At 44.1% G+C, this 20,939-nt stretch overlaps 1 protein-coding gene and 1 long non-coding RNA gene across 3 annotated transcripts in view; one reads left to right on the forward strand and one right to left on the reverse strand.

Annotated features, from left to right (window-relative positions):
- The window catches only part of Vps53 (VPS53 GARP complex subunit), a 133,413-nt gene that overhangs the window by 103,325 nt on the left and 9,149 nt on the right, over nt 1–20,939 (reverse strand). The window contains exons 3-4 of the mRNA NM_026664.4: nt 16,649–16,698; nt 14,248–14,314 (exon numbers count right to left, since the gene is read on the reverse strand). Coding sequence (NP_080940.2) covers nt 14,248–14,314; nt 16,649–16,698 — 117 coding nt within the window. The remainder of the gene's footprint in view (nt 1–14,247; nt 14,315–16,648; nt 16,699–20,939) is intronic.
- On the forward strand, nt 1,301–20,787 carry Gm46252. 2 transcript variants are annotated; one of them, XR_001780093.2, is made up of 3 exons: nt 1,301–1,465; nt 14,212–14,339; nt 20,713–20,787. It is a non-coding gene; the product is annotated as a predicted gene, 46252 (long non-coding RNA). The 2 variants fall into 2 exon arrangements; XR_001780092.2 differs by lacking the exon at nt 1,301–1,465 and adding an exon at nt 4,695–4,930.

Genomic DNA, 20,939 nt, shown 5'->3' on the forward strand with positions numbered 1-20,939 from the left:
TAAGAGCACATGGTGCTCGTGCAGAGGACTCATGTGTGGTTCCTAGCAACCACATGGCCACTCGTGACCATCCATAACCCCAATTCCAAGGGTCCCACAGCCTTTTCTGATTTCCAGGGCAACAGGTACAAATACGGTGCATACACATATTCAGGCAAAGAACTCATACACAAGGTGGAGAGAGAGAACTGACTCCTGAAAGTTGCCCTCTGACCTCCACACAGCTGCACTCATACACAGATCATGCAGACATACAAGAATAACTAATATTAAAAAGTTTTGAGGGGCTGGAGAGATGGCTCAGAGGTTAAGAGTGCCGACTGCTCTTCCAAAGGTCCTGAGTTCAAATCCCAGCAACCACATGGTGGCTCACAACCATCCGTAACAAAACTCTGATGTCCTCTTCTGGAGTGTCTGAAGACAACTACAGTGTACTTACATATAGTAAATAAATTAAAAAAAAAAAAAAAGTTTTGAGTGTGACAAGAAAACAAGGGGTAGTAATTAGTCTGAGATAGAACAAAGCCCTCTCAATTTGCCTCTTCTGCTTTATTTGTATTTATTCATTTATTCATTTAGGTGTGTGTGAGTGCATGTAGTTAGTATATGTGGTATATGCACATATGAGTGTACATCAGAGGAGGACATTGGGCCGTCTTCTCTATCGCTCTCCGTTGCACTACAGCAAGCAAGCACTAGGGTTACAATAATCACATGATCACACAGGACTTTACATATCAGTGCTGAAGATTTGAACTCAGGTCCTCACTCCTACAGAGCAAGTACTCTTACCCACTGAGACACCTCTCCTTCTTTATGCTCTTCTGCTTTATATAACAAAACAAACAAAACAAAATTGGGATCATCAAATCTTGTTAGTAGACATATTATAGAAGAAATGTCTCCCTTTTAACCATAGGCACTCAACTATACTGGCCAATACCCACAGTCTGTGAATCAGAATCATATACCAAAAGCAACCCAGAGTCTTTCCAGAGTCCACAATACAACAGGGAAAAAGAAATCAGAATCCGGCCTAGCAGCTGGTGGAGGCAGGGGGCTCCGGATTCAAGGTCATCCTCAGCTACACAGAAAGTTTGAGGCCAGCCTCAGGTACATGAAACCCTGCCTCAAAAGTAAATGAAAAAAAAAAAATTGGAATCCTGGCATGTGATCCAACACTACTGAGAGGCTAACAAGTTTCTTGTTGTTTAAAAGCTTTAATAAAGACAACTGTAAAACACCAGACCAATACAGACTAGAAAGCATTGTCTATGGATTTACAAAATTAAATCTCCCCTTGAAGAGACCAGGGTGTCCAAGTCAGAGCAAAGGAAATTTTACAGCTTTATTACAGACCCCTGAAAATTGGCCATTATTAATGAAAACACTGATGAACAAACACAGCTGAGCCCATATTGCTCTAAATTCTGTGGCTTAAAGAGGGAAGAAAAACTGAGGCCAGGTTTGTATGTGAAGACAGGGTTTCAGATTCCCACCCATTGTTTTAACACAGCTGAATGACTTCCTGTGTCAAAACCTGAGACCCAGGAAAGCTCTGCCTGTCGTTAGGTAGAATTATTGCCATTTTTTTTTCCGAAGGCAAAGCCTTAATCTGAAAGTGGAATTTTCCTTTCAAAGTCTCTAGTTGCTAGCAGTCAAAGCAAGAGTAACAGTTACAATGGTGATGAGTGACACCCTCCTCTTCAGGTGCAGACTCCAGTTTCAGCTCTTAACTGAGTGCTTTCAACGTGGAAATGGAGAGGTAGCAACCGTTATGCTGGGCCAATTTATGTGGGCATGACTCAGAAGAAGAATAAAACTTCTCTGTTCCCACTTGGCACACTGGTTTTCTAAAAGTATTTTCAATAATCATGTTGCAGACAAGTGGGAATTGTGTTTCTATGGTCAGGAAGGAAACGCCTGATGGCTGGACTTGTTAACTAAACCAAAGACAAATGCAGGGTGGTTTTTGCTGGTATGGGGAGTACGTCTCTTGTTATTGAAAGCTTAAGCCTGTGTATGGCTTATCTGAAACATAGAGTCTCACGTATTAAGTGAAGGCAAAATAGGAAGCATGCTTATATTAATGCACTGAGTTTAGCCAAAAAAGAAAAACACTAACATTTTGAACAATGTGGAAATTGTCTCTAAGGAGATTAAATATTAAGATAAATTATCCAGTAGCTCTACTCTCAAGTATTTACTGAAAAAAACGGAAAGAAGGACCCTGAGCAGATGGAAGGAAACCCAAAATGTGGTGAGTCCACACAAGGTACTATTACCTAGCAATAAAGGTGATAAAGTTCTGGTACACAACATTAATATAGATGAACGTAGCAGATATAAGTAAAATAGATCAGAAATGAAAGTATAGATATTGTTGGACTCCATTTATTTGGCATATTAGAAAAGGAAAACCCACAGGGAAAGGCTATTGGAGGCTATAGGAGCTTCTGCTTAATGATTAGAATTGCTGCTAGGGATGCATGGGGTTCAGAGAGCAGTAACACACGCACAGCACTGTGACCACAATTAACACCACAGTACATTATGTTACATACAGCCTATGTATTTTTCAATATTAGCAATCTACTATATCAAAAGATACTGAATAGTATAAAAAGATAGTTTAAACAGATAAATTGCATTGTATGTACATTCTATCTCGATAAAACTGTCTAGAATGAAAGGATACGGGGCTGGCAAGAAGACAAAAGTGCTTCGCACACAATTCTGACAACCTAAGCTGGATTTCCCAAACCCACGTAAAGGTGGATGGAGAAAGTAAACTCTACAAAGTTGTCTCTGACTTCTGTATGAAGCCTGCACTTACAAACACATACCACACATACAGACATGCATTAGTGGATACAAAATGGTTTTTAAGTGTAGTGATGTGAATGAAGAAGCAAAAGTTATGTCTCTGTTTTATTTCTGGAACAGGGCTGTGCCATGTAGCCCAGAGGCCTTGAACTCAAGATTTTACTTCTTCAGCCTCAGAAGTGCTGGGGTCACAGGCATGTGCCACCCCCCCCCCACCAAGCCTGCCTCTATATGCCATATTAACTAATTTTAGCAAAAAAAAAAAAAAAATTAAAGAGGATCATTACACATATTCCGTAACACTTAGCTCTATTCTCAGGTGAAATTATAAAACAAAAATGGCTCAGTGGTTAAGCTGAGCCCATATTGCTCTCTATTCCTGCAGAGGACCCAGATTTGGTTCTTGGCACCCACTGTCTATAACTCTAGTTCTAGGGGATCCAGTGTCCTCTTCTGACCGCTGAGGGCTCCTGCACACATGGCATAGACACATAAACTCAGTTACACACATATATTCTAAAACCCGGAACCTTATCTGTTAGTCAGCACAAGTGCAGCCACTACTTTAGAAAACTTTAAAGATGTGGCCAATGTGGTATTCAGAAAAAAAGCCTTCCTCTTAATACCATTACTCTCAGGTGACAGAGAGCTGGCTTAGTGGTTAAGAGCATTTATTAAACTGGCAGGAGGGCTTGAGTTCAGATCCCAGCACCATGTAAAATGCCAGGCATAATCACACATGTGCCTGTAACCTCATACTGTGGGGGCAGGACAGGAGGATCACTAGGTTTGCTTGACAGCAACCTTGCTCTAGGTTCAGTAAGGGACCTTGTCTCAAATAAAGTGGAGAGTGATAGAAGACACAGGACAGCCTCCTCTGGCCTCCATATGCCTGTGCAAAGGTGCATGTGCTGGCACACATGCAGGTGTATACCACATTCACACATATATATATGTACATATTCTCTCTCTCCCTCCCTCTCCTCCCTCCCACTCTCCCTCTCTCCCTTCCTCTAACAGACATACACACAACCTTTTCAAAGAAGTTCAAATAAGACAGAGAAGAAAGAGGAAGTTATATACATGAGCCAAGTGTAGCACTGCACGCCTTTAATCCCAGCACTCAGGAAGCAGTGGCAGACAGATCTCTGTGAGTTTCAGGCCAGCCTGCTCTACATAGTGAGTTCCAGTACAGACAGGCAGCCAACCGATATAGAGAGATCCTGTCTCAAAAAAAAGAAAAAAAGAAAGAAAAAGTAATACACATGATGAACACATGAGTAAAAAGTAATGAATGAAAACAGGAAAAGGTAGAAATGATAGTCATTTGAAAAGTCCATGCTGGCTAATCTAGTTTAATGTAGGGGACCAGACAGGAAAGGCAACGCTAATCATGGAAAGAGAATAGAAACTGAGACAGCAGGAGAAAGAACTAGACATCAGAGTCAAAGAATTCTGAATAAGTGACATGTATGAAAATTAGCTCACGAAGCAGGACGTGTGGGCTGAGGGTGTGGCTCAGAGCTCCAGAAGGACATGCAGGTACCTGGAGTGGCTTTAAAGCAGGGCAGTGAGAACTGAAAAGATCAGAGCTGGTGGAAAAGACAAAGGAACCCAACAGACATCTGGACACAAGTATCCCAAGGGCTGTCACCATCAGTAGCCACACCTGCAACATTACAGCCCCTTCTCAGACTTGAGTGAGCCTAGCAGTGTGAGGGATGTTGAAAATACATTCATTCTGACCTCACCACCCTGAGGTCGGCATTATCTTCATGACTTAGATGAGAGCCTGGGGCAAAGGCTAAGTGTGGTACAGACACCTTTAACCCAGCACTCAGGAGGCAGGGTTAAAGGCAGGCAGATCTCTGAGTCAAGGCCAGCCTGGTCTACAGAGCAAGTTCCAGGACAGCCAGGGCTACACAGACAAACCCTGTTTTAAGAGATAAAAGAGCAGCAGAGGGAGTATGAATCTTGAGCTGAAAGAGGTATCACATCCTAAAGCCACAGATAACAGAGGAGGTGACTTTCAAATTCAAGGCCAACTCAAGCATTTTCAATTGGACCATGCCGCCACACCAACAGACAACACGGCCCAATGACTGTAAGTAACTCTGAGAACTGCAACAAAATGTTCAGCCTTTCTTAGTCATAGAGGGAGAGAAAACAGCTGTTTAGATTTCTCATAGTCTGCCTAAACATGAGGGTTTTATAGGAGGCCTCAGAAATGTTCACGAGAAAAAATAAAAAGGCACTACATGTGACAGGATGGGCAGGAGTACTGAGACCGAAGCCAGCCTGGGCTATATCCTGAGCTTGAAGCCAGCCTGGGCTACTTAAAAAGACTCTTGTCTCAAACACCATATGGGAGCCAAGGTGCTATCAGGGCTCAGGTGCAATGAAAGCATGTACTTTAGTAGTCAGATCAAACCCAGTCACATACAGGGCTGAACCATCAAAAGCTCTTGCTTTAGCCACAGTTAAGTGCTCTAGAAGCAAGCAAAGAAGAACACTTACACGGACCCAACTTACCAGATAAAGACAAGCCACCCTTAGCCTCTGCACCAGGTGTAAGAAGTCCTGGGTAGGGAATGGGAGCCAGGCTCAAACACTGAGGGACACTATGCTTACAGAAGGCTGACAGCCAGGCTGTTCCATGAATCAGTGAGTGCTGTCTGCATTCCTGGGACGTGCTCAGACCACAGCTATTTCAGCCTAAAAATATTCTGAAAAGTAAAATATAAAAGAGACACAAGACAGAAAGACTGAAAAACACAGATGTGCAGACACACCCCAGATGGTGGAGGATGGATTGTGGGGGCAGGTGCTGTGATTTGCTCCTGTAGTTTCAGCTACTAGAGAGGCTGAGGCAGGAATGTTCAGCTGTTATCAATTACTTACTAAGGGGAAAATAATAACTTATACTTCAAAAAGCTTACTCATTTTAAGGTGGTAAATTTAGAAGGAGAAATCAAGAAGCAGTTGTTATTCATTCATTCATTCATTCATTCATTCATCCATGTATTTACTTATTTATTACAGACTGGTCCTCAGAATGTAGCACAGGCTGGCCTCAAACTCATGATCTTCTTGCCTCAGCCTCCCAAGTGCTGAGATTACAGATGTGCACTGGCAATTTGTGTGTGTGTGTGTGTGTGTGTGTGTGTGTGTGTGTGTGTGTGTATTCTTTAAACCTACTATCATTTATTTCCTAATGAATTTCATCAGTCGATGGGCTTAACTTTTCCCAAGGAAGGTGCTATACACTAACAATGATGAAGGTGGAACACACACTCCCGCCATTCCCCTGCTGAGAGCACACTTAGCTACACCAAGGAGCGCAGCGTGTGTTCCTCCTAACACTGACCTACTTCAGTCTTGGGAACATTATTTCTGTTCTAATGCTTGAATTAGATGAGGTGCTAATTTTTAATGATGAAAAGCAATGGCTAATTTCTCCTTGGAAAGCAACACACTTTCCTGATTTGGCTCCTGAATCTTCATGATGTCTCTATTACAAGTGAAGCAACTAAGTATTGTTAACCTCCTTCTCTAGAGAAAACAGAAACCCAATGATTAGTAAACATGGCCCTGAGCCAGGCAAGGTATTGCCTTACCTGTCATCCTAGCATTCAAGAGGCAGAAGTAAGAGGATCATTACTTCAAGACCAGCTTGACCTACCTATTGAGTTCTAGCATAGCCTGGTCCACTATATGAGATATTGTCTGGGGGGGGGGGGGTGCTGGAGAGATGGGTCAGTAGTCAAGAGCACTTGCTGGCTTCCAGAGGACATGAGTTTGGTTTCCACGCACCCACATCAAGCACCTCACTACTGCTTGTAATTCCATGATAACCCACACATGTATTACACACACATTTACACATAAATAAAAATAAATCTTAAAAAAAGAAACAAGCAAACAAACACAGAGAGAGAGAGAGAGAGAGAGAGAGAGAGAGAGAGAGAGAGAGCGAGCGCACGAGTACCCTGGATGATGATGAACAGGTAAGAATTTTGTGTTTTCTGGGCCTGGCACTTTAGACTGAAGTGAAGATGAAGAAGGGGGCAGGAGGAGTCTGATGGTAGAGTACAGGGTTCTCGAGCTAGCCTGTTCCACTTTCTCATCAACACCTTGAGTGGACAGAGAGGGCATATGTGGCAGATTTGATGGTGAAGTCACTGAGATTACAGCGAGCTGGACAGGTTCAAACAATCAAGTAAAACAAAGATATAACCAAGGGTAGCACATACAAAGTCTGGTGCAGATTTTAAAGAATCTACCACACAAATAGAGGAGAGAGTTTAAATGAGGTTCAGATGAAAAAGACCTGGGGCAGTGGTAGAGTGCTGGGCCACACATGTTTTGTTTGGCCTTTACAGTGTTTAGGAAAAACACCAGGCCAACTAACAGAGCTGGGGAGGCACAGAAAAACCCACAATCCTGGCTTCTCTTGAAACAGAGATGGATCTGGCAACTCCAGGTCTACATTCGGACCTGACAACTGGGCTACAACTGTCTCCTTAAGACCCTTCATTCGCTGTCCCAAAGGAGACAGACATGGATCACACACTCAACAGCCTAAGCTGCTTCCATTGCTTTCTCACCTGCAAGGCTATCCTTGCAGCTCTTGACCTGAGGACTGCAGGGGACTGGCAATCTGTGGAGGCCAAGAAGTGACATGGCTGCTGAACCCCCACTAGACCCTGGGGAGCAGGAGAGCAGGAGCTCCAGCACTGCCACTTAACTTCTGAAGCTGCAGACTCCCCAGAGACTCTAGAAAAGCAATCACTATCTTCCCTTCAGAAGATGTCTATCCACATAAAAATGTAGTTAATCTCAGGGTGTTGATAGATCCTGAATGGTCTATAACAGAAAGCAGTTATCTCAATGAAACATCCTGTATCTTCATCAGGTCAGGTGTGGATGCTTTCGAGAGCCCATCATTAACCATTTGGTTTGTTGAAGGATGGCATTCCCTCAGAGAAGGAGGGCATGGGAAGGTTACTGGACTCTCATCTGAGAAACCAGTTGGTCTTCCCAGTCATCTGCCTGCAATTCTGCCATAACTGCACGGGCCTTGAGGATCTTGGGAGGAGTTAGAGAATACAGGTTGGTGACGGTTAATTAAAGTGGAACTTCATGTGTGTTGCTATGGGGAAGCTATCAGTCATGTTGGGTGAAGACTTTCAAGTCTTCTTTGGGGCCACCCAAACTCCTGCCAATAACCTCTAGCCCATACACTGCAAGTAAATTCAATAAACTCATTTGTTCCCCAGGGTGAATTCTGGTGAAACTGTACTTGGTTTGTTGTTGGGACCTTGTGAGGAAAGGATAGATTGATCTGTGTCTCCCCAGAGAAGGAATCTTCACGTGGCCCCAGTCTCAAAAAAGGAAATAGAGCACCCCCTGTGTGTTTATATAGTGTCTACTCCCGAGGATCTCACATTAAGGGAATGCTGACAAATGCCATTCAGAACAGGGAAAGCTCTGGAAATAGCATCAGAGAATTAAGGAAATGCAGGGTGGTTATGTCAGAAAAGGAACCCCACAGCCATTCTAAATGGCAGAGACTATCACAGGGAATGGGGCTAGGTGTACATGATCCACCTGGCAGAACTGAGACTGATGAGAGCTGTAGTGAAGCTACTTCCCTACTCAGTTCAGTCTAAGAGAATTCTCGCAATTAAAGCTGAACACATCTGAAAAGTCTACTCTATGGGCCAGTACAGTTGTGATCATATACATTTCCATGCTTCTGCAGAATCACAAACCATCAGAGAAGCCGTATAAAGTCATTTCCATGGGGTCAAGGCTCACACCACAGTAGTCTAAACCTGGGCTTCAGTAAGCAGGGGGCTGGAGAGGGTGGTGATTGTTCTCTTCCCTTCCTAAACCTCAGTCAGGCTCTGTTCAAAGAAACAGCCATGCTCTGGCCAAGCTGCACACAAGAGACAAAGCCGGAAGCCACTCCTGCATCCGTGATTCGCAGCAAGCTCCCTGGGAACTGGTCATGCTGTGGCGGCACTCTTGCAACTTCAATCCCAGCTTTTCCCTCCTTGAACCTGCTCTTCCACTCACCTCTTTCTAGCTACCTTCTAGCTCCCTGCTTTAACTCTTGGGAAGCGGCATACATTTTAGAGCATAGCAGAGCATGTATTTGCTGAACTGACTCACTATCCACACATTTTCAACATGTGAACATTTAACTAGAGTTGTGGACTGATGATCTCAACAGATGAAAATGGGGAGGACTTGGTGCCACAGGAATTTTGTAAGAGCATTGTAGTCTGGTTAGAAGAAGTCACAGACTAGACCACTTCATGCTGGCCCACACAAGGGACAGTCAACAAGCAAAGGCTTTCCAAAATGTTTATTTAGCTGATTGCTAACCAAGCAGCTAGTATTCTAGAAACTGAAAAACAGCCTCATTGAATCTTCCATTTAAAATCTGCCCAAATATTTTTTAAATATTTATTTATGTGTATATGTACGTGTCTGGGTACAAGTTTGTACTCAGGAGTGTGGCGTCCACAAAGGTCAGAGGCATCAGATCTGCCAAAGCTGGAGTTATAGGTGATTGTGAGCTGTCCAACATGAGTACCAGGAACCTTGGGTCTTCTGGAAGAGCAACAAGGACTCCTAACCACAGGATCATCTCTCCATCCCACAAACAAAAATTTTAAGACAAGGTTTCATTATATAGCTAACTGGCCCAGAGCTCTATCTGTAGACCAAGCTGGCCTTGGACTCACAGAGATCCTCCTGCCTCTATTTCCTGAGTGCTGGGACTAACGGAATGTGCCACCATGCTCACTTCCAAACAATTAAAAAAAAAAAAAAAACTTTTTTCAGGGTTCAGGCAAAGTGCTCAGTGAAGGAGCATGAGGGCCTGAGTTTGATCTCTAGCACCCCAGAAAATATGGGAGCAGCAGCATACACCTATAATCTCAGTGCTGGAGAGTAGCTCTCAAGGGATTGCTGTTTAGCCAGCCTAGCTCAGTGAGCTTCAGGTTCAGTGAGAGACCCTGCTTTAAAAAGTAAGGTGGAGAGACACTGATCTCCTGCCTACACACAGACACAGACACAGACACAGACACAGACACAGACAGACACAGACAGACAGACAGACAGACAGAGAACACAAAAGAACTTCCCTCCTAAAAATGTAATTTACAAGGCCAAGAGATGGCTGAGCAGCATGAGGTTCTAACAAGCTGGGCTTCAGTCCTGAACCATAGAAAAGGAGACAGAACTGACTCTGCCAACTTGTTCTCTGATCCCAGTCCATGCACTGATGCACACGCTTATGACTCTCCCCCCATAGTAAATGTCTTAAAAATGTCTTTCAAGAGATCATAAAAGTCAGGTCTGGAGGCATGCACCTGTAACCCTAGCACTTGGGAGGTGGAAGTCTGAGGGTCATAAGGCCAAAATATACTTCATGAGACCCTGTCTCAAAAAAACCAAAACAAAAAACCCAAAAACAACAAAAAAGCAAGCAAATTCAAATAAGACTCCATGATATGCACTAAGGTCGGTCTCTTGCTTTTCAAGGTTAAAAAGCACAGCTGCTCTGGTGGGCTTGGGAAATTCTGTCTGGGCAGGGCACCTTCCTTTGGCCCTACTGCTGCTGTCCTGAGTGTTCTCAGCCACTGAGAAGATAAGTTCTGAAAGCAATCTCTGAGTGTGCTCCAGGGAAGAGGGGCACACGGGTGTCCTGACCTGTGAAGCCCAGTATTTTGGCCCATCCGTAATTCCCCTCGTCTGTGCCAGTCAGCTGGAGATGCCCATCAGCAAGCCACCCACCAGAGTCACAGTTCTATCCCTAGGAGCTGACAAAGACAGAACCAAGCATGCTCTGCTGAAAGTCCCCACTCGAGCTTGCATTTCAATCTGCTGGAGAGACAGATGGAGGAGATGACAGGAAAAGCGATTATTTCTTCTGGGCTTCCTCTCTGTCTGGATTCTAAGGAGATGAATACAAAATTCCATCACAGACTGAAATGTGATCTAAACATTCTTGAAAACACGGTCTTGTTCTCTGAAATCCGAGCTGCCCTGCTGGCAACCACGTGAAGGTGGGGAGAGGCATTCCTGAGGCCTGCCCTTTCTGGGGCTCACTCCCCCATGCTGCTCTAGCATGGCCCACAGGTAGTGGCCAGGATGTGCTCCAACACAGCACGACCAACAAACACTCCTCAAGAATCATCAACTTCTTTTCATTTTCTTAGAATTTCACATACCTGAGACTCTCCCAAGTAGTTTAAGGTTCCTGGTGAGCCATTCTAAATGTAGGTCACACAATACAGTAGTTCTATTCCAAATAGCAGCAGCCTGGGCCTATTCACACATGAACCATAGGCTGGAGATGTAGCTCAGCCATAGAGCTACACACACTTGCCTAGAATTCAGGAAGCCCCAAGCTAATCTAAGACACACCAAATATTCAGTGTAGTTGCATGTAGGACTATTTGAGCTGAAGTGTAAAGATAATAAAAGAGTTCTTGCCTTCAAGAAGTCTACAAACTAGCCAAGAGGATAGGCAAGCCAAGGAAGAGCATGAGCTCGGAGGCCTGGCACAGCAGAGGGCTGAGAAGTGACAGGTAGGAAGGGCACACATCTGTCTCCCCTCTGTAGAAGACTAGAGTCAGATAAAGGTCAAGTCTCCTTGGACCTGAAATTATGATTCCTTTGGTGTTATTCAGATGGGAAAAATAAAACTTCATTATTTAAAAAGCAGTATTTGAGCTGGCCTTTAAATGGGTAAAGCTTTAAAATGTGAAAACTGGAAAAAAGGGAAGCAAAAACCCCAACAAAACAAAAACAAAAGCACTCAGGCCTTAACAGAGAAGACTGATGGGTGACCCGATAAGAGGCAAATGTGAGCAGGATTATCCAGAGCTGTCTAGATCAGGATAAGAAAGCAGGAAGACCCTCCCTAAACTACACAGGCTGGGGTCCTAGTCTGACTAAAAAGAAGAAACTGAAGTGAATAGCAGCCTTTACCTCTCCCTGCCTCCTGACTGCGGATGCAATGTGACCAGCTGCCTAATGCTCCTGCCGCCGTGCCTTCTGGGTCATGACAGATGTCTCCTCGCCAACTGTAAGCCAGAATAAGCCCTTCTTCCCTTAATTTGCTTCTTGTTGGGTGCTTTGTCACAGAGATAATAAATAATTAACACAGGTACAAAGATATGCATGGGTCAGAGAGCACGTGGCATGTGACAGAGCAGAAAGTTTTCAGTACAAACGAAGAGACAGAGTATGAAAACACTGAAGGCAGCCTCAAGCAGCAGGTAAGAAAATGTGTTTGACTTCACTCAGTGTCAGGAGGCACAGAGTGTTCTGAAGAGGCAAATGGCATGACACAAGAAGTGGAGTTAATCAGCACAATGAGACCTTCCTACTGATTATCACTCCTAAGGTCCTGTTAACATGGGACCAGGTAGACAAAGACGAAGTAGTAAACCTGTGAGAGGTCGGGAAACAGGATACCTTTAGAGAGCTAACAGCAACAAATACTCATGATAAGAAAAAGGTTAGGGGCCGGAGAGATGGCTCAGTGGTTAAGAGCACTTGGCTGCTCTTCCAAAGGACCTGGGTTCAATTCCCAGAACCCACATGGCAGCTCACAACTGTCTGTAACTTCAGTTACAGGAGATCCAACACCCTCACACAGATATCCATGCACACAAAACACCAATGTACATGAAGTGAAAATAAATACATCACTTTTTTAAAAAGAAAGAAAAAAAGAAAAAGGACAGAGATAGGCTGTGTACCATGGATACCAACAGAAGGGGTATATTATGAGTGAACAGAATGAAAGCCATAAATGTAGGAAGCAGAAATGGATAAAACTAAAAATGAATCTAGGGCAATAGCCCAATCGCTAAGATAGGTGGTTCTCAAGTACAAAGACCTGAGTTCAATCCCAACACCCACAAAAAGCCTCATACAGCAATACACGCCTGCCTTCTCAGCAACAGGGAGGCAGAAACAGAAGGATCTTTGGGGGACTGCTTGCTAATTTAGTCAAATTGATGAGCTCAAGGGTCAGTAGACAATTCTGTCACAAATATAGGGTAGAAGCAAGACACACACACACACATACACACACACACACACACACACACACACACACACACGATAAAAACATAAATAAGATGTCTGGAGAGATGGCTCAATGGTTAGGAGCACTCAATGTTCTTGTAGAGGGCCCAAGTTCAGTTCCCAGCACTCATATGGTGGCTCACAACCATCTTGGAATTCTAATTGATATCCTCTTCTGGCCTCCACATATGCATTAGGTACAAATGTGATCCACATACATGCAGGCAAAACACTCATACACATAAAATAAAGACAAATACAAATAAACACAAATAAATAAAAAGCAAGAACAGTAAATATAAAACTGAAAAACTTAACGTAAGAGTCGAGACATCTTTGAGCCATTAGCAGCAAAACAGGGGTGCTGCAGATGAGGAGACCTCTACCTAGGATGAGAGCCTTTTTTACACTCTAAAGCTAAGCAGCATTGAGTGTTTTCTGAAGCTAGAGAGAACTGGCCACAGTGGGTTGCATGTGTAATCCCAGCAACTGGCAGGCTGAAGTGGGAGGACTGGGCTATACAGTCAACACTGTCTCAAAACCACCTAGTGCTCGGTGGAACACTTGTCTGGTGTGCACAAGGCCCTGGAACTGATCCCCAGCACTGCAGAAAAGCCAAACAGAACAAGGGAGGAGGGGGCATCCCAGTAGAGCATGGCTGGCCGAGGATTACTAACTGAAAGGGAGGGCTAGACGGTGCGGAGAGGAAAGAGAAAAAGGCACACTCAGCACCTGTTATCGCAGCTATCTCAGAACAGAATCCAAATACACGAGAAACGAGTTACCTAACAGACACCATTCGCCCTTCAGTTACCGAAGAGACCTCCTCTCCATAGGCTTCTTTCCCCTTCTCCCCCCACCACAGCCCTCCAAAGTGAGACTGGCACACTAGAACGAGCCCAGTCCTGCTGGCTGGCAGAGCAGGTGAGGAACCATGGCTGCCTCACCTCAGCATCTCCCACAGCAATCTAACTGTGCCCGGCAACCAGGCTGCAGACCAAAGCCGGCACAGGACATAGAAGGATGAATACCAGGACCCTTCAGTTCATCCAGCAGAGCCTGCAGGTTGCTGGCCCTGGGTGAGCTGTGCATTAATACGTGAGTGATGCGGATCTGGAGGGCACTGAGTGAGAGTCCGTGGCTGGTCTTTAGCCCCTGACATGGTGGGGCAGGTCAACCATGCTTCCTGCTGTATAGGAACAGACTAATAAACTGCAAACAAACTGCTCAACTTTTGGTCACTTGGTTTTTTGGTCTTTATAAAATTAGGGGACTGAAACCAACGCAGAGGGATGTGTCACTTACTTGCCTTCCATCCTGCCCCACATTTGTCTGACCTCTTACGACAGTCCGGATATTGTCATCCAGTCTCCTGGCCAAAAGAATAAAAATCAGAGGTAAGATACAAGTCATTCAAGTAAACACTATTCTGGGGAGAAAATCAGCATTCACTCACCGACCTTTCCAGGCTGCGTCTATTTAGTGCAGAGTCCCAAACAAGTACAAGCAGCAATACAAACACAAGAAGCTGCCATTAATGCAGGCATAGGCATTATCTTGTTTAAAAAGGGGCAAGAGCTAATATTCAGAAGTGGCTGAAAGAACCAATATGACTGTAAATGTTTCCAGAGTAAACCAGCAGTGACAAAATTAAAGGTGTTTTACAGAAAGAAGCTAGCAGATTCAAATTAGCAACTGCAAAATCTCTACTTTGGAGACATTAAAAGGGTCAAGGAGTAGTGTGATTTGTGAAATCAGAGCTTACTCTTTGTGCCCTGATGTTGTCAGAGGCAGGTCTATGGCTTCCAGGATCTCTTTTCCCTTGGGCTCAGCAAGGGCCATTGTACAGGGCATCTGCCAGAGGTATTTCTGTCAGTCAGCTTCATCTTGTACCTGAAGAATCTGTTTAAGGTATGGTAGCAAGAATGCAGGAAATACCTTGCTGCCAGGGCTCCCTGGGTTACCAGGATGTTCTACTTTCTATATATAAACTCTGGCCATGCTCAGGTCTCCTCTAGAGCCACTATGGCTGGAGCTAACAAAACAACAAGGAGGCTCTTTTAAAAAAGATGTACTTATTTTATTATTTTATGTGTATGAATGCTTTGCCTGTATGTATGCATGTGTACCATATGTATGCCTAGTGCCTGCAGAGGTCAGCAGAGAGTGTCAAATCACCCAGGAGTAGTTATAGATGGTTGTGAGCCACTGTGTGGGAGCTGGTAGCCAAGCCCAGGTCTTCGTGTTAAGAGCGACAAGTGCTTTAATAAACAAGCCTCCTCTCTAGCTCCTCTTTGTGCTTCCTAAGGCAACAGTGGACGACACATTTATGGCAGTGCCCTTTACCAAAAGATCTAAAGAACTTGGTGGGGGAGGGGAACAACTCATCTTCTAGACTCAAAATGAACATTTTCAATTTTTAAAATGTCTTCTCATCAAAAAAAAGTCAAATAAAACCAAGCTGGATATGGTGGTACACACATTCAAATACTATCACTTTGAAGGCAGAGGCAAGTGGATCTCTGAGTTTGAAGTCAGCCTGGTCTACATAGTGAGTTCCAAGACAGCCAGGGACTATAGAGAGAGAGAGAGAGAAAGAGAGGGAGAGAGAGAGAGAGAGAGAGAGAGAGAGAGAGACCCCATCTATAAAATAAATATTTTTAAAAGGAAACAAATGAGTACATACAAACTCCCCAAATTAATTTGGAGCAACGTAGTCAAGCTACTTATATAATGAAAAGACGTTTGTTTAGTACCTCTCAGGTACCAAATGTATAAATGCAGACGTGGATAAGGCAGAAGAAGACCACTGGGCAGGAAGCACCTAATGATGACATGGACAGTGAGGCTCTGGGTTAACCATAAAGTTTAATTCTGGGCCACACCTAAGTCAACCTGCAGATTCAATATTATAGTTACAGGTGACCAAAAGATATAACCTCATCTCCATAGCTGGTCTTAGTACTACAAAATAGGCAAACCTATTAAAGAATAAAAGCATTAAACGTTATAGAAAAGTTATTCCTTCTTTGAAAGTTAACTTTTCTTCTTTCTCCTTTTTTCCTTTTTTTTTTTTTTTTTTTTTTTTTGATAAGGTCTCATAAATCCCAGACAGGTCTCAAGCTTACCACGTAGCCAAAGATGACCTTGAACTTCTGATTCTCCTGCCTCTCCTGCCTCTCCTGCCTCTCCCTCCCACGTGCTAAGACTATAAGTGTTTGCACCCATACGTGGTTTATGGGTTTATGCCATGCTTTTAGGACTGAATCTGGGGCTTCATGTTATTATGCTGGGTTAGCACTCTTCTAAGTTACATTCCCAGCCCTGATGATTTTTTTTTTTTTGGTCTTGTTTTGTTTTAAGACAGGGTCTCACTGTACAGCCCTGGCTATATAAAATAGGCTGGTTCTGAACTCAGAGATCCACTTGTGTCTACCCCTGAGTGCTGGGATTAACGGTGTGCACCACGACAGCCCGCCTGATGGTAACTGCTTTTGAACAGTCTGTTCCAGCTCCCTTCGTTTTGTATGGGCAGTAAAACACTGGCCAAAGAATCAAGCTCTTTGCCATAGAGTTTACATGAAAAGCCACAAGAGAAGAATTACTTTTAAATTTGAGATTTCAGTGCTTTCATCAAAAAATGTGATTCAGATATGACTAGATTAACAATATGCCTTTCATTAAAAAAGCATATGGCATTACTTACCTTATTTTCAGTCTAATTTTGTTCACAACATCGTCAATGTTTGCCAGAGACTACAATAAAGAAAAGAAGATTGCTGGCTGTTAATGTCCTTGTTGGAATTTTCTTTCACAGAGAAATAATGCACTCAAGGGATGTTTGTGACACCTCAAGAAGTTTGATCTTGATAGCACATTTAATTCTTTTAAAAATCATCTTATTTTTTTAAAATGTTTTGGTTTGTGTACATGTGCACATGGTGTACATGTGTGTAGGCATGTATGTCCATTCTTTGAACACACAGATGCACAGGCCAGAGGGTGACATCAGGAGTCTTCCTCACTGCCCACCTTATGTACTGAGGTAGTGTCTCTCACACCCAAGGCTCACCGATCCACCTAGTCTTCCCTGCCAGCTTGCTCTGGAAACCCCTTGTCTTCACCTTCTGAGTGCTGAGAGTATAGGCAAGCCACCATGCCCAGCATCTACATGTGTGCTCAGGAACCAGACTCAGTCGCCACACTTTTTCACCCTCAGCAGTGCGTACTGAGCCATCTTCCCAGCCCCTAAGCATAGCTGACAAATACTATCTGTTCTCTTTTTGAAGCTTTATTGGAAGGCAGCCACATTAGTCAACTCCCATGTGGCTGTGGCTGCTCATGTACTGTGGTGGCAGAGCTGGGAAGCTGTACCGGGCACTGCGGGACCTATAAAGCTTAGAAGACTGTCTTGACCTTTATGGGAAGTTTGCTAACACAGGACATACAAGGTTGTGGCCTGGATGAGATGGTGCAAGCTTGTATTTCCAGCACTCAGGAGACAGAGCCAGGGGAGTCTCTTGAGTTCTAGGCTGGCCAGCACTACAAAGTGAGACCCTGCCTCGAAAGAAAAAAAAATATGACTATAAAACAAACTATAGAAAGACATGGGATGAATGGATACAGCCATACCAAGATGCCTAATTCTTACACACCACTGCTGGGGAAAGTCAGGAGCAAGGCTGCAGATGACACAACCCCACTGATGCAATCCCAAAGCAGGGGGGGGGCTACTTCTCACCCGAGTCCAACAGCAGCTCTCTGAGGAAGCAGTGGCTGACACAGCCAGAGAGGCTCACCGAGGACACTGTGTTAGTCCTCAGGGTCCTCCTTGAGTGATGGTGCCCTTCACCTGGGAAAGTTCATGAGTCTGCTCAAGCAAGCACAATGGTACACACCTGTAATGCCAGCACTCAGGAGTCTGAGGCAGGAGGATCACAAGTTTGAGTAGCAGTCTACTTAGTGAGTCTCTTTAAAAAAAAAAAAATCAGGCAGTGGTGGCTGAGTATTTGTCTATATTTTAATTCATCTCTACTGACTGCTATGGAATAGTGAAAACAAGCAAACCTCGAAAGAAAATACGGTGAAATGGTGCCCCCTGGTGGAAGATGGGAGGATGGTAATTTTCTAATTCCCTTGGCCTTTTCCCCAACAGATACTTTTTCTCAGGAGGAACTACGCTTAAAAATTAAAAATTGCTTCTGGCTCTCTGCTACAGGAGGAAGCCAGAAACCTTCCAGGAACAGACCTGAGATGCCACATTACCCTGTTCACACAACTTCCGCTAAGCCAAGGCTTACTCGGAATTTTCAGAAATCCAAGAATAGTCAGCCAGCGGTGAAAGTGAAATTCAGAAAAGAGAAGCTATTTTAATGAGGAAAACAACTCAGGTGGGGTGAACTTGTTCCTACTCTGTTATGTTAGTCCCTTCACAACTGGACTGTGTATGATTTAAATCACTGCCCATGTCAGAACAGCCAGTGAGTTATCCAGGACCACACACTCGTCCACTCTGCCACTGCCAACTCGCTGGAGGGCAGTTGTTCAACATCCCTGAGTTTCTAAGGAAAATGAGCATAACAGCTCCTGGCCTACTAACTCTGCTGGAGCCCTCTTTTTTTGTTTTGTTTTGTTTTGTTTTGCTTTTTTCGAGACAGGGTTTCTCTGTGTAGCCCTGGCTGTCCTGTCCTGACTCACTTTGTAGACCAGGCTGGCCTCGAACTCAGAAATCCGCCTGCCTCTGCCTCCTGAGTGCCGGGATTAAAGGCGTGCACCACCACGCCCGGCTTGGAGCCCTCTTAAAGCAACAGTAGTGAGAGTGTGTGTGTGTGTGTGTGTGTGTGTGTGTGTGTGTGTGTGTGCGCGCGCGCGCGCGCACGTGTGCACTTAAGTGCAGGTATGTGCACACAAGTACCACGGCTTGAGCACAAATCTCAAAGGACAGCTTGTGAGGGTCGGGTCTCTTCTGTTGTGTGAGTCCTGGGACTGAACATAAGTCCTCACATAGGTCCTCAGGCTTAGGGGCACGTGCCTTACCTGTTGAGCCTTCTACCAGTCTGTGTATATAGTCATTGTCTGTCTGTCTGTCTGTCTCTCTCTGTCCCCCTCCCTCTCTCTCCTCCCCTTTGTCTTTCTCTCTGTCTGTGTCTCTGTCTGTTTCTCTCTCTCTCTCTCTCTCTCTCTCTCTCACACACACACACACACACACACACACACGTTGACTTAAAAAATGTTTTAAGACCAGATGGTAGTGGCACACATCATTATCCCAGCACTCCTCAGAAAGCAGAGCCAAGCAGATCTCTAAATTCGAGGCCAGCCTGGTCTACAGAGCGAGTTCCAGGACAGCCAGGGCTACACAGAGACACCCTGTCTCAAAAGAAAAACAAAGTATTTGAGAAATCTGGATGAAGGCAGCCAGGAATTCTGCTTTGTTACCACACCTCTAAATGAGGGACATACAAGATAATATGTCTTACATACTCATGGATAACTATGTATATATCATATATAATTACACACTATAAGACTGTTTTAATTACAAGTATAAAATATTTATAAGGTATTTAAAATTGTCAAAACATATTCACAAGCAAAAATCTAGACAGTAAGAGCACGTAGTGAAATGCAGGCTTCCGCTTGCCCAGTTCCACCTGACTGCAGCTTCTCTTGAGCAGAAGCCATGGCTCCGAGCCAGCTTCTGGCTTACTTTCTCAGACAGTCTGAGTTAAAAGCACATCCAAGGATCAGCTGCACCAGGCCATTTCACTTAGCCATATGCCTGGGAGGCCATTCCACACCAATCAATCAATACTGATCAATACTGACTGCACTACAGTAGACATTTGATAATTTGCTAATTCAAGAAATGAATTACCTTTAGACAGGAAGGTCTTGGTTAAACTACATTATTCTCTCTCTCTCTCTCTCTCTCTCTCTCTCTCTCTCTCATTCTCCTCCTCCTCTTCTTCTTCATACAACATTGCTTTCTAAGAATCCCGAAAAATAATTATGCAGATGTGGAACTGCATTTTAAAAATCAAAGAGGGCTAGTGAAATGGCTCTGCAGGTAAAAGATCTTGCTGTGCCAACCTGATGACTCTGAGTTTTAGAAACTATAGTAGATGAAAAGAACCAACTCCAAAAGCTGTTCTCTGACCTCCAAGAACACACAGCGGTACAAACATGCCTGCACACATGAATATTTAAAATGACAAAGACCTGTAAACAAGGGCCACTGATTGGGAAAAAAAAGGATTAGGGCACAAGGGCAGATTCATCTGATGGCCCTTCTGGCCACCCCTAGAGACACTGGGCAGGCAGGTTAGGAAAGAACAAAGGCATGGCAGTACACAAATAAGGTTATCAAAAGAACAGAAAGAAGTTTCAACTCAGGACATGAGATCAGTGGGAGAGCACTTGCCTCGCACATGTAAAGCCCCAGATCACACACACTCACACACTCACACACACACTCACACATACACACACCCTACACTTAATTACATGATAGATGTACAGCTTACCTATTGAACAAACACAAGTGAGAGGGTGTTATCAATTAATTTGGTCACCTCACAGAAATTATTTTCCTTAATCCCCTGGGCCACACGAGGAACACTACCATACTCCTTCCAGGTTAAAATTCAGGAATCAGACAGGATTTTTTATAAAATATTTTATAAAAAATAATTTAAATGTCTGAAAGGACAGTCTAGGGTTCTGGAGATCTGTCTGATTCTAGTTGCTTTTTTCCCCTTCATCTTTTAGGTTGTTTTGAAGTGCTCGTGCCTGGTTTCTGCTAGGCCAGCATTCTATCACCGAGCAACACCCCATGCTCTCTGTGATGGTTGACCTTCCTTTACACCTGCGTCTGATAGAGCTGACACACACCATCTGTTCAGTGCAGCCTATGAGGTACGAGTCTTCCCAGGAGTGGGAAGAAAGCCCTGTGGGAATCCAGCATATGGACATACTGCTGCTTGGCACATCTCTTT

This window comes from Mus musculus, chromosome 11 (assembly GCF_000001635.26).
Source record: "Mus musculus strain C57BL/6J chromosome 11, GRCm38.p6 C57BL/6J".
Taxonomy (NCBI): domain Eukaryota; kingdom Metazoa; phylum Chordata; class Mammalia; order Rodentia; family Muridae; genus Mus; species Mus musculus.